Raw genomic sequence first — 18,573 nt, 5'->3', positions numbered from 1 at the left:
TCTTCGCCATCAGTGACCCGTCGAAGGTTAGAATCTACAACAGCATGAAGCAAGTGTTCCGCTACAATCCGTCGATCCAGCAGCGCCCGGGGCACCGTCGCACCACGATTCGTCAGCGGAAACCAACTAGCCGAGTTGACTTCATCCCGAACGACGTGTACCGGAAGCAGCAAACTTCGCAGTACGCTCCGGACACAGCGAACGATCTGAACACATTCGATAACGGCGGTCACCGAGGCGGGTATTCGTCATCGAGCTTCAACATTGACATTCGTCCCCGGGGGATGGTTAACCGTAATTTGGGCAGCCCGCGCACAAACAACTATCGCTCGCACTCGGATATGGCACGCCAGGAGCCGATGTCGCATCACCAGCATCGCCATCAGCCGACTCCGTACAGCAGCCAGCTCCACAAAACACCTAATCGCATGCACCACGAACCACCGATGCATCCACGCCCCGTGCACTACCCACAGCCCACTGTAGCCACCACAACGACCACTACGACGACTACCGCTGCTCCGCGAACCTTCACCGAGACCACGACAAAAATGGCTCCGCTAACCCGCCAAACCACCAAGGTGCTGATGACGCCCGAGCAGAAGAAAAACCACCGGGAACTGCTGCGTGAACGGCTCCAGAAGCTGACGCCCGAGGAGCAGCAAATATTCCTGCAGGACCGTGCGCGGCGGAAGCAGCACCGGTTGTTGCAGCAACAAAAGCACGCACGCTTGTCGGATAACGAAGTGATGGTCCCGTAAAGGGGGTTGTCCAGCAGTGCACCAACCAAAACGGTTCCTAGAAGAGGAGTGATAGCACACCGTCACCGGTTAGACCGGCCACTGTTTAGGCTCCGCTTCCTGGCGGGTGAAAAATTTCTCCGTCGAAAAAGCGGGAGGTTTTCCGTATCGAGCACACTACTCAGCCCGCACACCACGCTACGGACCGATAACCGCAAACCTCACACTCGGAAGAATGTGCTCGAATACATATCGAAATCTTTTAGCCCCAGAGCGGCGCATCAGTGAGCGAATAGTAAAACCGCAAGCACAATAATAGGTCAACTAAACACCACACTCCACTTTGGTCAACTCCGTCACGTTTCAATTTGGGTACGCCAATGCATAGACCACCTCAGCCCGTTTAACTATTACACTAACGTTCGTTACAATCTGGTAAATTGCCATGTGACAACTGCAAGAGAAACACAAAGCAATGTAACTGCATACAAACAATAGGAAACCCATCTCTTCAGTAACTAACATTAGCACTTTAAGCGAGTATAAGCTACCTTAATAAAACTTAAAGCGATAAAAAATGAAATACGTTGAATCGAACACACTCGGGGCGCTATCATCCTGCGTAACATAACTGCTGTTCCATGTGTTCGCCAATCATTATTGAAAACGTTAAGTAAAACATTTTGACCAACAACGCGAGCCAAACGCAGACACAAGCAACCCCCAAAACGACAAGAGATGAGCGATAAAGCGTTGGATTGCGAATTGATTGATTGGAGGTGACAAACAGGCAGATCATTACATTTTTACCAACCGACGCAGATACTAACAGCTAGAGCAATCATGTAAACACAACATAAAAGTAACAAATTGAAGCAGTTTTTTCCCTCTCTTAAGGATAATGTATAATGTAAAAGGACGAAGGCGCAGCAGAAAGTTAAATGTAAAAATAAAATTGGTCACTTTTGGAGTACTAACGCAAATGCGCCAGCGGATGGCAGCAGATGGTGTGTCCATGAGTGATCGGTCAAATTATGTCAATTGCGAACATCATGCAATGATAGGGAACAATAGTAGCTAGTCGGAAGGGCAACGGTCCTGTCCAGGAATGAGTTGTGGAAAGTCATGAGCCGATATGTTGGCCATTGTACGGTCGTTGATTATGATTAACATTAGCATGTAGCTCCTATTGCCATACTACTGCGCCGGAATGGTCGAACCGGAAGCTGCGTGACGGGAGGCGGTCACAGCGGCGGTGCAACAGCAGTAGCGGTTTCCGTCTGAGAAGATTAATACCAAAAGCAACAAACTATACCTATTTGTAATGTAAGGCAATCGGCGTAACCTGTCGAAATCAGAAGCACAAAAATTGTCACCGTTCTCTGTGGAGGGCAGCAGATACAAAGCAGCAGAACGATTCGCTACACTATAAAAACCCAACAAACCATCGGGGCTGGTTCTTAGCGAAAAGCGCTCGCGACACCTGTAACATCGTGCACAGAGCAGAGCAAACAGAGTTCGTACAACGATTCGAAACGGAAAGTATTTTAGTAGACGCAGTAAACGCAAGCGAGCGAGAAACCCAATCCCCGTAGTCGTAGTGATCCGATTGATTCTGACTCCCACTTAAGCCTGCTCCGAGGACGGCAGGGAACCATGGAACCGTAGGGGGAACATTGCATTGTTTTTCTTGCAAAGAGAACGTACTGTTTGAAATAAAGTATTACTTGAGCGAGGTGTTTCGATCGGTGTTTATTAATTCAACCGAGACAGCAAAGCATGAAAAAGCTTCCAATTTCTAAAGGTAAGTAACGTTAAATATGTTTGAAAAGCTTATACGTCGTGAAATAAACGCATACTTTCGTGAAGCAATTTTGATGTTGTTTCTTATCAACAAGGTTCAGCGAATTGGTTGGCCATCCATGAAAAACACAACCGAGAAACATCCCGAGCTCAATTTGGTACAAACACTAAAACAGATACAACAAACTCTTCAAACTCACCTTAATGTAGTGGCACAGGCCGTCACCTTTCGGCTTGCCATCGACATCGCGGTACAGCTTCAGCTTCAGTTTGTGCGTTTTCGGGTCCTTCATCACCATGCCACACTTGGACATCACTTCGCCGAACTCTTCCTCACTAATGTCGGTCGGGAGGTTTGACACGTACACTTTCGTGTTGTGCTCCGGTGCCAGCTCGAACCACTTCGGTGGCTCCGGTGGCGCCTTGCGTTTCTTCCCTTTCGGCTGTTGCCCAGCAGCATCATCCGCCGGATCCTTATCCGCCGTTTGCGAACTGCTTGGAATCGGTTTCGGTGCTACCGCTGGTGGTTCCACCGGTGGTTTGGAAGCATCCGTTCCCGACGCGCCAGAGGTGTTGTCAATAAACCCATAGTTCAGCTGGTACATTGCCATAAAGTCATCGTCAATCTTTGGAAACCACGCTTTCCGTTCATCGTCCCAGAAGTAAACGGCACCGTCCTTGTCTTTATACGTGTGCACGCCATCCTCGTATCCGTACTGGCGCTCGTCACTGTCCGCGTCGGCGGTAGGCGGTTGGTGCTTTGGGATCCACTTTGCAGTAGCTTCATCCCACCGGTAGTGTTCCGTTTCGGTAGCAGTCTCCTTCGGAAGCCACTTTTTTGTCTCATGGCACCACCGATAGTGTTCGTTCTCGAAGGGATTATCATCCGACTGCGCAACACTGCCCATGGGAGCTTCCGCCAGGGGAACCCACTCGTTCTTCTCACTGGACCACCGATACTGATATTTGGTGGCCGGGTCCGTGTATATCGCTTCACCGGCCTCATTGTACGTCACATGCTCGGCGTACTGATCTTGGGTTCGCGATGTTCCGCCCGGTGACAGAACACTTTTTTCACCTTCCTTCTGACCCTCCGATTGGGGTGTGTCATCTGCTTCACTATTGCCCTTAAGGGCGGCCGCTTCTTGCGCAGGTTGTTGGGAACGGTCGGCATCTTCCACGGCCCCCTGATGCACGGGAGGATTCGCCGCTGCCATCTCTATCACCCGGTTCTCGTTGTTTGTGTTCTCCGAATCGGTAAGCATAGCACAGGCCGCTGCCTCGACGCTGCTCATCGCGGCACTGACGTTCGTTTCGCTGCTTTCGCTCTCGCCGCCACTGCTGGACATCGCGGTTGAAGTTTGTCTACGGGAAACATAAAATAACAAAACGAGTAAGCAAACCGAACTCACAGAAACATTTGTCATACAGACCGGGAACACACTGATTGAGATTAATCGAAAAGCGATAAACTGGGGAGTGGTTTTTCAGTAAAGGGGCACAGGTTTCTTCCTCAAGGCAGCTACAAACTATCTTTTTAATGTTTCATATTGCGAATTCCGTTAGTCAAAGGGTTGTTTACATCGGCGAAAATAAACAATCTCTTCTTAGGTTGAAATAAATTCCCAAAGACCTTCTGCTGTAGCAAAAACAAAAGCTGAAAGTGGTCAAATCAATTGGGCACAAGGTTAATGTAATTAAAGCGCGAGCCACCCTCAGTTCCAATGGTCCTCTCAAAGAAGGACAAGGTTGATGTGAAATGTACGTGATTTTCACACCACACGTAGCACAATATTAGCCTCGTCAGCATGAATACCCATAGTAAGGATCACGGCTCTACGAAAATTCCGATAAGCCTGGACACAGGATCGTGTAGCCAAACGGGGGCTGAATTAATTAAGGAAAATTTCGCATCAAACGGAAGGAAAGTGTGCTGCGGAGATATCGATTTTTCGACGCACAAATCTAGGTGAGGGTTAATTGGCCACTCCTGGGTAGTCGCTGCCGCAATCTCCGACACCTCGCGCCACGTCCCCATGGTCAGTGTAATTAAAATCAGGAGGTCACCAAAAGGTAAGCTACGGAGCGACTTTAACGCTCACAACCGTAATGAATCTCGGTTATGGAGCAGCTGCAATCCCGAGTGCCAGTTCCCACAGGGGCAATGTGTCTTTGCACAGACTGAATAATTCACCCTTCGTCATGAAACTATTTTTGAACGCCGTTCTGGAAAGTGTACTGATTTTCGCTGAAAAAGCTCAGCGTCAACGTGTATTTTACGTGTCCAACTCGGCCAAGTTGTCCTTAAAATTACCCAGTTGACGTTACTACACGTATCTAAAAATCGATCGACCCACGTCACGCAAAGTATGAAATTTGTAATTTGAAATATTGCGGCCCCATTTGATGAAATTTTATGAGTTTTATAGCATAGCGTTGCCACAAATACTTGACTACATCGGCATTCAGGTTATAAATCTTGTTGTATAAATCCCAATCTTGTTGGTTACCTTATCCCGTCAATGAAAGGATCCTTGTAGTACTGCCGATATAGGATAACTACATTCTTTAACTTTTAACCCAAATATTAGACTTGATATATTTAGATATTGCCGCTCGATATTTAGATATTGACATGGTTTGTCTATTAATAACTCACCAATACCCACCGAGTATCAGCCAAGTACGAAAAGCAGTGGCCCTTGGCCGGGAATTAGAATATCGATTACCGTTTATCGATAAACATAGAGACATCGGCTGACCGCTACTGTCCCTAATGACGTTCTGTGGCTCACCGGCAGTAGTAGTGAATTAAATAATTCATTTATTGTCGATCAATGAACAAAACCGAACCAAGCGGGGCAATCGACGGAACAGTCGCTATAGGTCGGCAGTACCCTTCGAGTGTGGCCAGTTTGACTCAATTCGAAGCCACATTTTTACTTAACGCCTAGCGAACCCAACACGACTCCTCTCACGCACCTGTGAGTAAGGCTTATGAACCGGAATGGGCCATAAATTATGCATTTTCATCACATGCTTAGGCGCGTGCGGTTTACCGGCCTCGTTTCGATGCAATCAAACAATTCCCGCGCCTGTTCCGGATACTAGTGACATTTCCATGCGGCATTTTCCTTTCTTTTATGAATCGCTAGCTACTCTGGCTGCCCATGAATTGATTATTATTGCACACGATTTCAATGAATTTGAAAACAACTTCTGGCACCTTCATGCCCGGAAGGCGGCCCGGTAGACCCGGAATGTACAATAGTCATTTAGAATTGGTCATAAACATGCGGTCAGCTCTCAGCGAATGCATGCAATTCTCATACAGTTACTGAAGATTAAAAATGCGGCTCATGCCGGTGGTGAATATTAAAAGTATACAAAAAAGTATGCTTGCATAAGCCCTGCAACACGTTAACGGAATACACACTGTTGATTACGGGTTCAGTTTTCGTTGTACCTTTGGTCAATTCCAAAAATTCAAAACCCTCCCCTGACCTAGTTGTTTAATATTCATAGTTAAGGCCATGAAACCAAATCATTTAAAAGACCGACACCAACTAACACGGTAGCCAGTGTTTCCTATAAGATTAAATTCTTCCAATGTCACATTCCATCACAAGTAACACACCTCAACAACATTTGCTCCTCACATCGCCATGACAATATTGTTTTCGAATGCATAGCGTTACTGTACCGGGTATTCGCACAGACGACAACAAACGGGCGTGATAGTAACCAGCTCCTGTAAACAAAACCCTAACCGACATGCGCCTCCGATGCAACTTTCTATCAAGCTCGATAGGAATCCGCAGAAAAATTGCAATCGCAAGCGTGTTGGTGTGAACTTTATCCACCGTCCCACGCCGACCACAAGACGGTTCCGTCGTGTATCTTGTACACTAATTGCTACCCTTAGTCAGTCGAGAACGGGGCTACTACACATGAAACGACCCACGAGTCGTTAGAGAAGCGTTTGTTTTGGTTACGGTTCCGTGGGAGGCCTCATGGCGTCGTCTGCACGTCAGGTCGCTTCAGTTGCCACTAGACACCGACAGCAACCGTGGTTTGCAAGTTCAAGGATTCATAGCACCAGCGCAGCACCGAAGTATTAAGTGGCCCGGGTGTCGTTGTGAAGATCAGTGTAATTCCGATACTGGTAACTGCCCGAAGGCGGCCACGTCTGGTCCGAGGTTTGTGGAGCCGAACTAGTGTAGACCCTGGACCGGAAGCAAATGAGATGCTGCACAATTAGTAGATCGTTCGCCGGTGCCAGGCTGGCGGCTTAAGGCGGGATGAATATAAATGTAGCTTCACTTACCATCGGACTCTTAAAATGGACCAAATGGAATGCCCGTTGAATATTCATGCTTACGGATATCGGTGACCATCGGTGAATAAAATAACTGTGCTCCGGATTCGTGGACTCTCGTAGAAAAAAAGGAAATGCGCTCCAGTCGTCCCGACGCCAGGGCGCGGCAATCGACATAAACCAACGGGTGACCCAAAACTGCCCATTATCGAAGGATAGTGTTTGTTATAATGTGTCGATGAAAGGGTACAGATTACAGCCCCAGTTACAAAAAAAATCATAACCACTTCGTGCTACCCAATGTCCGCTTTCTGTAACGATCCATCGATTCTACGGCGCCCTCGGTGTGACACTTTGGAGACACGAATCCGTCGTTCCCAACGCTCGCCACCCGTTGGCCTATATTTTGTCTGACCCAAAAGGGGTCAACATACCTGAGACAGTTCTTTCAACTCACCGACACTGGAGCCGTAATAAAATCGATTACAATACACATCTGTCCGGAACTCGCTGCACAGCGCCTACGGTCGAAGGTACAGACAACGATGTCCGTCCTACGGATTTTTCCGCAGAGCGCACTTCCATTCAAAGTTGACTGCCCTTTTTGTGGTAATTTGTTTGCGCAATGCCTGCGATACTTACATTTTACATGCCACACGGTGGGCGTTGTAAATTTGATGTTATTACATTAAACACGTCTGTTATACAATGGAAACTGAAAAGACCATTTTACAAAATACGAAAACAAGAAAAGCACAAGCACCAACAAATCGCTAAACAACCGGTTCATTTACACTCGATTTAGATTTAATGTCAAGAGTTTTAAAATTGCGATTTATATGTGTAAAAATGTTAAATCACAGGCGGAATCAATTTTCGCACCACATCATCGCGAACTGTGTCTCAATCATCGAACAATCAATAAAACCCTTCAATGGCCAGTCCGTTTCCAGCCATAGCCTTACCAGAAGAAGCAACAACGCGCGGACGTGTTTTTATGTTGGTTTTGTATTGTTGAATACTGGCACCGAGTAGCGCTTGTTCGCAACCTTGCCAACAACTGTTCTCTTCCCCACCGTCTTGACTTCGCAGGACATTCCCCAACAAGGCGCATTTCTTTTGCGTCTCGTACCCGGTTAGTGGGCCACTAACGAGGGACCGCCGTCGATGTGACGTTGACCATTTTTCTCACAAGGGCACCCGCAAGTAGCCAGTTGGTTCATTTGTTGTAGTAAACAAGGACCACGGACCAGTACCAACAAACGGTAGCAGCACCATACAACGTTAGAAGGAAGCTTAATATCCCTAGGCGTTTGTGGAACATACTCGCTCGGCCGTAGTTCAGTAGCGCCCGAACCGCGGTAAGCCTAACATCGGAAGGACACGGAACAACGAAGGAGAAAACGGACTCGAACCTCGAATTCCGTGAAAGTGTTTTTTACGCTCGTTGAGGGTGAACTTAATCCCATCCGCATTAAGTACAGCTCCCAGTGCGGGGAATTAAATATGAATATTAGTTTTAATACTGTGCATGAAGCGTCCCCGTAAAGATGTGCAAGTTGCGATAGAGAAAAAACTGTTGTTCGCCGTGTGGTGGGAACATTCAACGTGGACACCAGCATCGGTTGATGAGTTTTAGCCAAGAAGTGGAAACAACAGCAACAACCGACAAAATGTGCAACACGACCGATCAGACCGACAACGGGAAGCACGTGGAAATAGATGTCCCAGGTGAATTGCGTTGTGCGGTGTGTCTCATATGTGTTTTGTGTTTATTTGGTGATTTGTTCTTTCGTCTGCCAGAATGTCCAAAACGTTGCAAACCTCAAGTAATATTTACATCTTTTATGCTTTACTTTTTAAACTAGACACTGGTGCGGTGTTTACCCTGGGAAACTCCTACCTTTACGAGGATACCGCTAAAAAGGAAACGAACGATAAAACGCCACCGAAGCAAACCGACACCGGTACCGGAAGCGATGCTGAACGGCCTCAGCCGACTCCCAAGCGCCAGCAGAGTTATTTTTTTGTGAAAAACGATCCCGTCGTGAAAATTGTTTGCGGTAGCAAGCAAAGCGGTGTAGTGTGTGGTAAGTATAAGTAATATTTCGTAAGCGCCATTTGGCGAATAAAATCTACCTTAAAAAGGCATCACCACCACAAAGCGGTTGATTAAACGTCGGTGAAAAGAGCATAGGAAGTGGCCAGTACTAAGGGAGCGTTCTTTGAAAACTGAACCGTATCCTGAGTGATGTGTGTTCCGTAACGTACCATAGCCGATGACCGTGAAACATAACTAGTGAAAATGCGGAAGTGAAAGAATGTTACGCATTTCTAGGTAATCCATTACATGGATGACTTTACAAAACCAGTGCACAAGAGGAAGCTCCAGGAACACGGAAGTAATCATATTTCCTTGAAAGAAAAAAATCGTGATTGGATACGGGTTATCAACCGTTTGCTCAAGGTTGAACACGGTGGAATATAAATCAACCAAAAAGAAAGTTCATAAGACCTAAAATCGTCTACAACATTACATGCAAATTGGCTTTCACTCTCAATAAAAGCATTTGTACAGCGCCGTGAAAGACATTCGGTTGGTGCTGGTGTGCTCGCGAGCAAACACGAAAACATCGCATTTACAAAGTTGACCCCTTTGCGGCAATTAATGGCGTTCGTGAACTTGAGGAAAACCCTACGCCGCGGACACCGACTTTCGCAGGATCTTCCCACAAGTCGAAAGCGGCAATCTTATCACGCCATAATGACGGTGTGACCAGCGCTAAAGGTCAGCGAAACGAAAGTTCCCAGTACATTGCGAAGCTTGGAGGATAATATGAACTGGAAAATATGAAACCGAAACTGTCACGAAAGCGTATAAACTCAACAATTCGTTAGTCCGACTCGGCGGTGGCCACAATTGTGGCCGTATTTACATCGCGCGCCAACATATCTACTCGCTGTCACCTGAAAAGATATAAATTCTCAACTAGTGCCACGCGACAGGGAACTAAAAGCAAATGAAAGTTGTGTTCCTTTCAGAGGCGGTGCGTGCATCGAAATGGCCACTGGCCAACACGCCATCGCCCGATTAAAGCGAGACACGTTCACCAGGGGGTGAAAATATTTGTCATCGCAATGCGTTCGCAAATGCTCGAGTCGATTGACAAATGGCCACTAACGGGAGGGACTCAAATGCTTGCCGCCGTCGGGAAAAACCATCGTTTGGTGAAAAATATCTGAAAACAACAGCATTAATCATAACGCGCCGCTGTGGTAACGTTTCATGACGCGCTTGCTCTTCGTTCCAGAATCCGGCAGGTTGTTTGTGTGGGGCTACAGTCCGCATGGGCAGCTGGGCCTGGGAAAAACGGAAATCATCCACAAACCTTCGTGCGTGCGGACCATTAAGCGGCTCAAGGAGAAGGTGCAATCTTTCTGCTTCGGAGGAAATGGATTTTGCGTCATCCTATCAGGTATGTCCACTTGCTCCACATCCAGCAGGACATCGTACAGCTTATATATCTTCCCTCGCAGAGTCTGGAAAAGTGTTCTACAGTGGGAAAACCATCTTTCCGTTCAACGCTAAAATCGGATCACTACTAGAGTGCAGCACGTTACACAAAAATCCTGCCGATAACAGCGAATACACACCATATCCGGTAGAATTGCGCGAGTTTCGCGAGTGCCCCCTGCCAGAGGACGAACGGTTCTCGGAAGTTGTCGCCGGATTCAACCATTTCGTTCTGCTCACCACCGCCGGCAACTGCTACGGTTGGGGCCACAACAGTCACCAGCAGCTCGGAGGAGTGGATTCGTTGAAAATTCTTTCCCATCCCGAACCGATCGCGACCGGACTGGCCGTTGAGCGTGTGTTGTGTGGTCATTATTGTTCGTTGTTTGTCACGGCCACGAACGAGCTGTTTTTGGTGGGAAAGTTTCAAAAGATCTCCATTCCGTTCGTGAAACAGCTGACCAGCGTCACTCTGGCGGCACCGGTAGTGGCCGGTGAAATAACGGGCTGGGATTGTGTGTATCTTTTGCTGGCCGATCACCAAGTGTACCGCTCCAATCGAGTGCAGAAGGTGGAAGATTTAAAGTTCGTTCCGTTTGAAAGCCTCACCGGATTGCTGACGGAGGGAGAGTACGTTACCAAGCTGGCCTCGTCAAACGATTGCATTTCGTTCGTGACCAACCATGGGCGGCTGCTGACGACGTATGACGAAGACTGCCCATTTACGGCGTCAGGCCACTTTAAGGAGCTGAGCAAATTCAAATACTTCAACGTGACGGACATTGCCAGTGGTGCCGAACACTCGTTGGTGTTGGCGTTTCCCGGGACGGCGGAAAGGCTCGACGTGACGTGTGCCCTGGAGTTGATGCGAAATGGAACGTCCGTCCCGGCCGTACTGCAAAACGATGTGGACCAAGTGCAAGAATTCATCCGCAACGAAAAGCGTCGTTTGCGTAGAGAGCATGTGGAGCGCGAGATTTCCAAAGACGAATCGATCACCATAGAAACGGGCGATTCGGAAGTACGGTTCATCAATAACGGGGCGGACATCGTCGCACCGAAAACACCAAAAATCGGACCCCAACTGGCGATCCAGCACGACGACGATGAGGATGATGATCGCTTTTCGGCCCACAAGGAGATTGTTCCGAGGAAAACGCACACCCCGAACATAAGCCAGCTCATCGATTACAGTGACGATGACAATGATAGCATTTCCTCACAGTCCACCTTTCACGATGAGGAAGAGGACGCCCGGCAGCAATCCTACGAGCAGAACAGAACCAACGACAGCAACAACAACCGCAATGGAGACGACCGCAAGCTGAGTCTAGGGAGCAAACTGAACGGCAGCACGGGCAGCACCAAGTCCAGCGACAAAATGAGGAAGTTTTTCAAGGAACTCAAATCGAAAAGTATGGACGTGTCCTGTAAGAATCCTGGCACAGTTTTGGACGACGGTGAGTGCAACTGTGGCCCACTGTTCTCCCTCGAAGCGAAGCTGACGGTGATTGTTTTCTTATCCATTACAGATGTTAAGTACTCCAAAAATGACCAGTTGATTCAAGCGGAAGATCGGGCCTCGAAAGTGTGCGCCATTATGTAGTTTGGATGTGCGAGTTTTACACAACACTTGGAATAAATTTCTTTAAAACACGATGTTTGCAATTGTTCATGAACATGATGTCCACAGCTAAACAACTCGGAGCGATTTGAGCTCGACTGGGAAGCAATGACTTACCTTTGTTAAACTGATAAAATGCTCACTAAGGTAATTCAAATGCACTTTATTTGCTTCATGCTAATCACAAAAACACATAAAACCATCGATATTTGAGGAACCTGTTTACCGGTGTTCACGAAAATTGTAAACAAATAGAACTGTCATGTCGTTTGACATTCAACCAGATCTTGAATGGCTGCGTACGCTGACAAAAATGGAAGCGTACTGATTCGCGGAAAGAAACGGTCACTTGGATGACAATCAAATTCAAATATTCAACCGTTTCTAGCTTTTGAAACACCGAATTATTCGCCACAAGATGGATTGCTTTTTTGTTACACATATTAATATATTTCTTGTTCTGGTTATTCACAATTTCATCTAACTTTTTTTCATACAGTATAATTTCGTTGAACTGATTCGATAAGCTACGCGCCAATTCTTAGCCCAAAAGCCCCAACTAAACCAATACCTGTTTTACAATGTAAGAGAAAACTTTGAAACAACTTAACTCTTCACAACGAAGATAAATAAATAGTAATGTAAACAGTTAAAGTTTAATATAAACTACCATCAACCTTCCACCGCACTTCAGCAGACCCCCGCGTTTCGGGGTTCGATAGCGCTACTATACTATTGTGAGAGTTGAAGCCTCACCTACCATCACCGGTTTTGATTTTAAATGTACATCGAAACATAATTTTGACTCCGCATCCCTCGCACAGTACTTGTGTGTCTGATACCATTTCTGTTCACTTCTGTACAAATAGCTAATTTAAATGTGCTACCTCGCGGTGGCAATACGAATACGGAGCACTTTTAGTCTACTTAGCATCTAAATCACAATTTTTACTTTCTTTTGGCCGAAATGCAAATTTTAACTGCCCGGTGACGTTCCATTCTCCACCGCAGGCTGCTGAAAACCGACGTTCCGCATGCACGCTTACCTTAGCTCTTCACCATAGCATTTCCGGTTCCGGTTCTGGTGCACGGTTTAAATCTTATCCGAAAGGCAGTCCGGTTTGAAAACGTGCACCAGCGAATCCCAACCACAATCGGCCAGCTGATTCCGACGGCGACGATTCCAGTCCAAGCCGTAAGTGAACTCCGAATGATGCTTGATAGTTTCGATGGCTTCGTTGCTCTTCTTGAAATCCCATATTCTAAAATAACGCTAGTGTTAGTTGCTGTCGACGTCAAGGGCTGGAAAGGCACCTCTCACACACCTGGTCGTAAAGTCGTATCCAACGCTGGCCAGCACGGACAGGTTGTGCGGGGAAAATTGTACTTTTCTCACGGCAAACTCGTTGCCCTTCAGTTCCGTGATCGGAACGCCAAAGTTTCTCAGGTCCCATATTCGAATCAAACCATCCGACGCTCCAGTGGCCAAGATGTTGGAATCGTGCTTACACCAATCCACCGTCAGGACCTAGAAAAAGGACGATTGTGTTCAGTGTCGTCCTACCGGCCAATCCTACATCCTATCTGTACCTCTCCATCGTGGGCCTTGATGCTGGCAATCGGTAGATCGTAGCAGAGGATGTCCCAAATCTTCAGATAGCCATCTCCGCTGACACTGGCAAAGGTGTTGGGGATGTGAGCCGCAAACACGGCATTGTACACCAACTGCGTGTGGCCGATGTAGGTGCTGAGCGAGTTGTTCCGAATCGGATCCCATATCTTCACCGTGCTGTCCCAGCTGGCGCTGATGAAGAGCTGCTCGTACGGCACTTTGCTCCAGTCCACGCTGTAGATTTCCTTCTTGTGCTCCCGGTACACCATCGACGGTGGTCCGTTGCTGATCGACAGATTGGTGTTCCACAGCTGGACGCTTCCGTCACCGGACCCGGAAACGATGATCTCCGGATTCGACTCGGACCATGTCTGCAAACCGTGAGAAGATTCAATGAGTTGGTTAACAGTGGGCCGAGCTCAATAGAAACCATTATCGCTTATCTAGGGACGGGGCCTTCAACGTAGTCGGTTTAGGTTGGGAGTCTGAGGTCCCCGATGATAAGCGTGCGTTATCACGCCACCGTTTACGTACCACGTCGAACAATCCATCGCTCCAGTGATGGGTCCGCTTCTCCGCGATACCGCAACCGTCCGGGGTCAGCTCAAGGAAGTACAGGGTACCGCCACCGGCCAGCCCATAAAACTGGCTCGATGCTACGACGAACTGGTCCGGGTTGAAGGGCGAAAACCGCACACTGTACCCGTGCCGGTTGGTGGTGAAAAACGTCGACATCGTACCTGTGGGGAGAGGGAAAGCATGGATCGAACCAAAGGATTAAAAAGGGCGCACGGTTCCGGCACATGCCGACGTAATTATGCAAACCACGCTTAGGTTTGCGGCAAAACTCCACACTTGTGGGTGTCCCCGGGACCGTCCGGAACTACCGCGCGGACTGCGACAAAACCCCGAGCCCGAGCCGATAACTTCCCAACAACGCGCGTAGCCTTACTTGGGCGCCACAGTGGTGCTGCTGCGGACGACTATCTTAAACAACTGTTATTTACACCGCACATGGCGCGCCGGTGTGACGGCGGCGAGATGAGGGATTTTTCTTTTCACGTTTCGCGCGAAGAAACTTTCATTAGGCGCTGCCCCGCGGGTCTCGTCGCGGGCCCCCTCGGAAGCGATTGCGGAGGAAGCGTTCCGTTTCCCTAGTCGGGCTCACCGGTTCACATTACGTTACTGCCTCGGAGACACTTCGAATCGCACTGCGTGCGTGACACCTGTCTCACGCGATTCACGCCCGAAGAACGCGAACGCTGGCGGCGACGGAGGTGGCTTCTCGGTAGTGGGTGGGAGAGTCTCGGAGCAGCACCACCGACAACAACGGCGGCGCACGGTGGAGAAAAAGATTTCATTATTTATTAAACAACCACCAAAAACCGGGAGGTACAACTAACACACCGCGCGCGACTAGCAATTCATCGTCTCGCCGCCTCGTCGCGATAAGCTAATCGAAAGGGGTGCGAAAGAGGCCCCCCGCTGCACGAGCAAGAGCGAGATGTCGGATTGGCGCGAGAGAGAAAGAAAAAAAACGAGAGACCGAAGGCCACGAGCCGATCTTCTCGACGACGCGTCGCGAAAGAAGTCGCGAATCGCGCGCGTCTTTCAGTGCCGTTACTAAAACGTGGTTGTGGCGCGAAACGTGTCCCGATCCGGCGTGTGTGTGCGTGTGTGTCTGTGTTGGCCGCGGCTACAAAATCAAAACACTACCCCCAAAGCCCCATCATCATTTCATCATCGCCGGATCGCATTTCGCGCGCTCTCGTTACAGGCGTAACGCTGCGTGGCGTTACGGCCCACTTGTAAGCCGAGACACAAACCACGGTTCGTTCGCGCGGAACACATTCAAACCGTTTGGCGCCGTTTTTTTCAGGAGAGTGCGAACTATTTCCCGTCCGTCGTTTCTCTCTCTCTCTCTCTTCGGTGTTTTCCTCGGCGCGGTTTTCCCGCTTTTCATCTCCGTGGGCTATCAATCAGAGCGAACGGTTCGGGCGAGTGATTGATAGCGCCGGCAAGTGGAATTATTGTTCTGCTGAGTGAAGACGCGTTTATGTTTGATGTTTGCGTCCGTGCACCCTCCAGGTTTTTACTCGCTCACGCTCTGGTCATTAGAGGAAGATGTGTTCTGGAGTATTAAACACCGCACACAGCTTTCGTTTGGGGCTGACGATTTTTTATTCTCACGATAACTTCCTTATTCAAAGTGAACTCAATACCACGAATTCTCAACTCGTTCTTGATGTACCAATCAAGAATCACTGTTAGAACTAAGCATCTGAATTTAAATTTCAAAAGTTCCCCAATCACCTTAAACTAAAACACTCCTTTTGTTAATCCTCAATAAATACAGATATCGAATCTAACTCGACGGCACAAGCAACAAATTACCGTTCGTGGAGCAGTTTGTCCCGCGCACCTCACAACGGCTTCACGTGCGTAGAAAAACTAAATCGCGCGCGTGTCTGGCGTGCACCGGAGAATGAAAATGCCGGGATGCGCCCCGAACTAGCGCTTTTCCATGTGTGTCCGGTTGTTGTGCCGTTGTCTTGTTTTTTCCCTTTTTTCGGCCGCACTCGCTGCATCTGCAGCGCGGGAAAAACTATGACTCCGGCGGCCGTGTGTGCGAGTGTATATGAATAGAAACTAGGCAACTGATGCCTGGCCTCGGGGTGGTGCTGGTGCTGGTGGCGGTGGAAGAAAGAAATTATGGTTAACCCGAAAGGAACAACAAAAAAAAAGCCGATCCCGAGGAAAATTCAACGATCCGCCAGAAGGCGAAGGCGAGGTTTGAAAATAGTACAACACGGGCCAGGGGTTTACACTCAAAAATCGTAGCCGCGCAAAAGATGGGCGTAAAGATGTGCATCGTGCACGCGGTGTGCAATCTAATGCAGCCCCCGGAGCTGCCCGGTTTTGCCTCCCTTTTCTGACTAATCCGTGCCCCTTGGGAGACTTCAGCAGCTACAAATCGCGGGCACGATCGAAGCAAAATAAACGATTCACGCAGCGGACTGTAAACAGTGGCGAAAAAATTAAATTCATCCACAGCCACAGCAATCTGGCCAGCACGGGGCCAGCGGGAGATAAACACAAAACCCGCTCCCGCTGGCGCTGGCGTTGGCGTTTGCAAATTTATTTGCGCAACTAACGCGCGTTGGCGAAACGAAAAAAAACAACGGTGAAAAGCTGCGCAAAAACCCGGCTTCCCCGATCGCACTCCCGACCGAAACTGCAGTAGTTGAAACGCATCGCCCCCCCCCGAATGCACCCGGAGGCGTTTGGCGCAAATCGGTAGTAAATTTTGAAATTCCGTTTATTTTCGAACCATTTTTCTTGCGCGAAGCGAGCCGTAACTTCGACAGTGACTAGCGTCAAGATTGTTTTTTTTACCTCTTTTCTGTGAATCTCTTTTTATTACCTCTTCCCCTCGAACCCTCAGGGCCCCGACAACTTTCTTTCGCCGCAGGGCCCGGCAGGCCTCTGGCGGTTCTGGTTTCGCCGGGAGCGGCTTCCGCGTGCGCACTATTTTTAGGAGCCGCAGACGATTTTCCATACCGTTTGTCACCGAAGAAAAGAATCTAAGAAGGGCGCACCATAATGTAGGTCAATCTATGCATTAGAACCCGCCCGCCCAAGAATAGTTCTGGGCAGTGTTTTTTTTTGGGGTGGCTAAAGAATGGTCTAAAGTATCAACGATCTGGCAATGAGTAGCAATGGTTAGTTGTTAGCAAAAAATAGAGCTTAAATATTTTAAGATTAGATAGTCTGGAATGTAAAAATTACAGGGACGCTATAGATTGCAAATGCATTCATCATTTTGTCTGATTTTTTTTAACTATCTGTAGTGTGACCATCGTTGAATAGTTTTTTGAAGCGAATTAAATCGAAAATAATCTCTACCTAGAACGGATAGTGACGCCAAATCCGCCACAGGTTCAACAGACAGATTTTCCTTTCGCTTTTCCAGCGAGCCAGAGCTGGAGATTCGCGGGCGAAAAACACGTGCTTCGGATCAACTGCGCAATAGCCGACGCCATCGTGCAAATCGCTCACTCGCTCACTCCGACTGCCGGATCTCTGTTTCCTACTCGCTCACCGAGTGAAGAGCACACGTTCTCTCCATCTCGCTCTCCCTCTCTCCCGTCAGTGCAGGAAAAGCCCTCAGCATCCCGCCAGAAGGGGTTGCATTTAATCTCCTGGTTCTAGCCACGGCCCAAAGAGAGACAACGAGATCGAACCACCGAACGAGAGAGAGCGTGAGAGCGAGAGATGGACCAACTAGAAAAAAAATGTGCAAAACGCTGATGCTGGAACTGCTGAACGTGTGTCCGGAAGGCGGTTGATTTTCCGCGCAACTTCTTTCGGCCCGACCAGTCGGTTCGACGGGCTCGGGCCCAGTGTTTTAGGGGACGCCGCCGCGATGCTGCCAGGATATTATTAGAAAACTAGGTTCCACCGTAACCGAGATGTAGCAGCATAGAACAAGAGACAGAAACACACCGAAAACGGAGTGCAAATCATAAATGGGTCCCGGCATGTCGAGCGTGTGGAGCGACCCGATACAAGCGGCCAACGATTGGGGAAGGTCGGTTCAGGCGGGCAAACCGGCCTTATTTTTGGCCCTGCCAATCCTGTGCCCTCGCGGCCGGGACGTGAGTGATTAGCAACGTGCAAACGGAAAATGGCCCCGGGCCCGTAATGTGCCGGAAAGAAGGTTAAGCAGCGCGAAACGCATCGCCGAGTGCATCGTGATCGTGATCTGTGCAAAACAAACGCCGAAACCGCGTTCCATTTCGTAGAGGCAGTGTGTCTGGGTGTTTGTGGTGCATCAAAATTGGAGTGTGAAGAAGAAGATGGTCGTCGTCGAGGCAGTGGGGCGAATTCGAAGGAGGTGATGTGCTTGGCGTCCAGCGCCAAGGTTGAGGGAAACAAAAACAAACCAAAATCTAGTCCGAT

The 18,573-nt window shown here is 48.5% G+C and overlaps 4 protein-coding genes across 8 annotated transcripts in view; 2 read left to right on the top strand and 2 right to left on the bottom strand.

Annotated features, from left to right (window-relative positions):
• The window catches only part of LOC131206485 (uncharacterized), a 73,504-nt gene extending 71,023 nt beyond the window's left edge, over positions 1-2,481 (top strand). For all 3 annotated transcript variants that reach the window (XM_058199051.1, XM_058199052.1, XM_058199050.1), the window contains one exon: positions 14-2,481. In XM_058199051.1, the coding sequence (XP_058055034.1) occupies positions 14-761 (748 nt within the window). In that variant the 3' untranslated portion in view covers positions 762-2,481. The remainder of the gene's footprint in view (positions 1-13) is intronic.
• The window catches only part of LOC131215538 (HIV Tat-specific factor 1), a 39,863-nt gene extending 35,971 nt beyond the window's left edge, over positions 1-3,892 (bottom strand). The window contains exon 1 of the mRNA XM_058209927.1: positions 2,744-3,892. Within this exon, the coding sequence (XP_058065910.1) occupies positions 2,744-3,892 (1,149 nt within the window). The remainder of the gene's footprint in view (positions 1-2,743) is intronic.
• Positions 3,893-8,534: 4,642 nt separating this feature from the next.
• LOC131205283 (uncharacterized) lies at positions 8,535-12,006 on the top strand. Its single transcript, XM_058197316.1, has 5 exons — positions 8,535-8,592; positions 8,730-8,951; positions 10,173-10,337; positions 10,399-11,835; positions 11,908-12,006. The coding sequence occupies exons 1-5, from the start codon at positions 8,535-8,537 to the stop codon at positions 11,979-11,981; spliced, it is 1,956 nt and encodes a 651-aa protein (XP_058053299.1). The 3' UTR covers positions 11,982-12,006.
• Positions 12,007-12,466: 460 nt separating this feature from the next.
• Positions 12,467-16,072, bottom strand: LOC131205664 (peroxisomal targeting signal 2 receptor). Of its 3 annotated transcripts, none has more exons than XM_058197862.1 (5): positions 16,006-16,072; positions 14,146-14,351; positions 13,590-13,982; positions 13,325-13,527; positions 12,467-13,261 (listed from the first exon to the last, which is right to left on the bottom strand). In XM_058197862.1, exons 2-5 carry the CDS (start codon positions 14,344-14,346, stop codon positions 13,093-13,095), a joined length of 966 nt encoding a protein of 321 aa, XP_058053845.1. In that variant the 5' UTR covers positions 14,347-14,351; positions 16,006-16,072; the 3' UTR covers positions 12,467-13,092. The 3 variants fall into 3 exon arrangements, with proteins under 3 accessions (XP_058053845.1, XP_058053846.1, XP_058053843.1); XM_058197863.1 differs by lacking the exon at positions 16,006-16,072 and adding an exon at positions 14,564-14,762; XM_058197860.1 differs by lacking the exon at positions 16,006-16,072 and having other exon boundaries at positions 14,146-14,463.
• Between the last annotated feature and the right edge of the window lie 2,501 nt (positions 16,073-18,573).

The sequence above is a fragment of the Anopheles bellator genome, chromosome 1 (genome assembly GCF_943735745.2).
Source record: "Anopheles bellator chromosome 1, idAnoBellAS_SP24_06.2, whole genome shotgun sequence".
Lineage (NCBI taxonomy): Eukaryota > Metazoa > Arthropoda > Insecta > Diptera > Culicidae > Anopheles > Anopheles bellator.
This window is presented reverse-complemented; position numbering and strand designations above follow the sequence as displayed.

Excerpts from the sequence above, each read along its gene's own strand:
- LOC131205283 (XM_058197316.1), top strand. The coding sequence starts at position 8,535 with ATGTGCAACACGACCGATCAGACCGACAACGGGAAGCACGTGGAAATA. Across the intron at positions 8,593-8,729 it reads CGTGGAAATAGATGTCCCAG|ACACTGGTGCGGTGTTTACC; the intron begins GTGAATTGCGTT and ends TTTTTAAACTAG. Across the intron at positions 8,952-10,172 it reads GCAAAGCGGTGTAGTGTGTG|AATCCGGCAGGTTGTTTGTG; the intron begins GTAAGTATAAGT and ends TCTTCGTTCCAG.
- LOC131205664 (XM_058197862.1), bottom strand. The coding sequence starts at position 14,346 with ATGTCGACGTTTTTCACCACCAACCGGCACGGGTACAGTGTGCGGTTT. Across the intron at positions 13,983-14,145 it reads GCGATGGATTGTTCGACGTG|ACATGGTCCGAGTCGAATCC; the intron begins GTACGTAAACGG and ends CACGGTTTGCAG. Across the intron at positions 13,262-13,324 it reads GGATACGACTTTACGACCAG|AATATGGGATTTCAAGAAGA; the intron begins GTGTGTGAGAGG and ends GCGTTATTTTAG.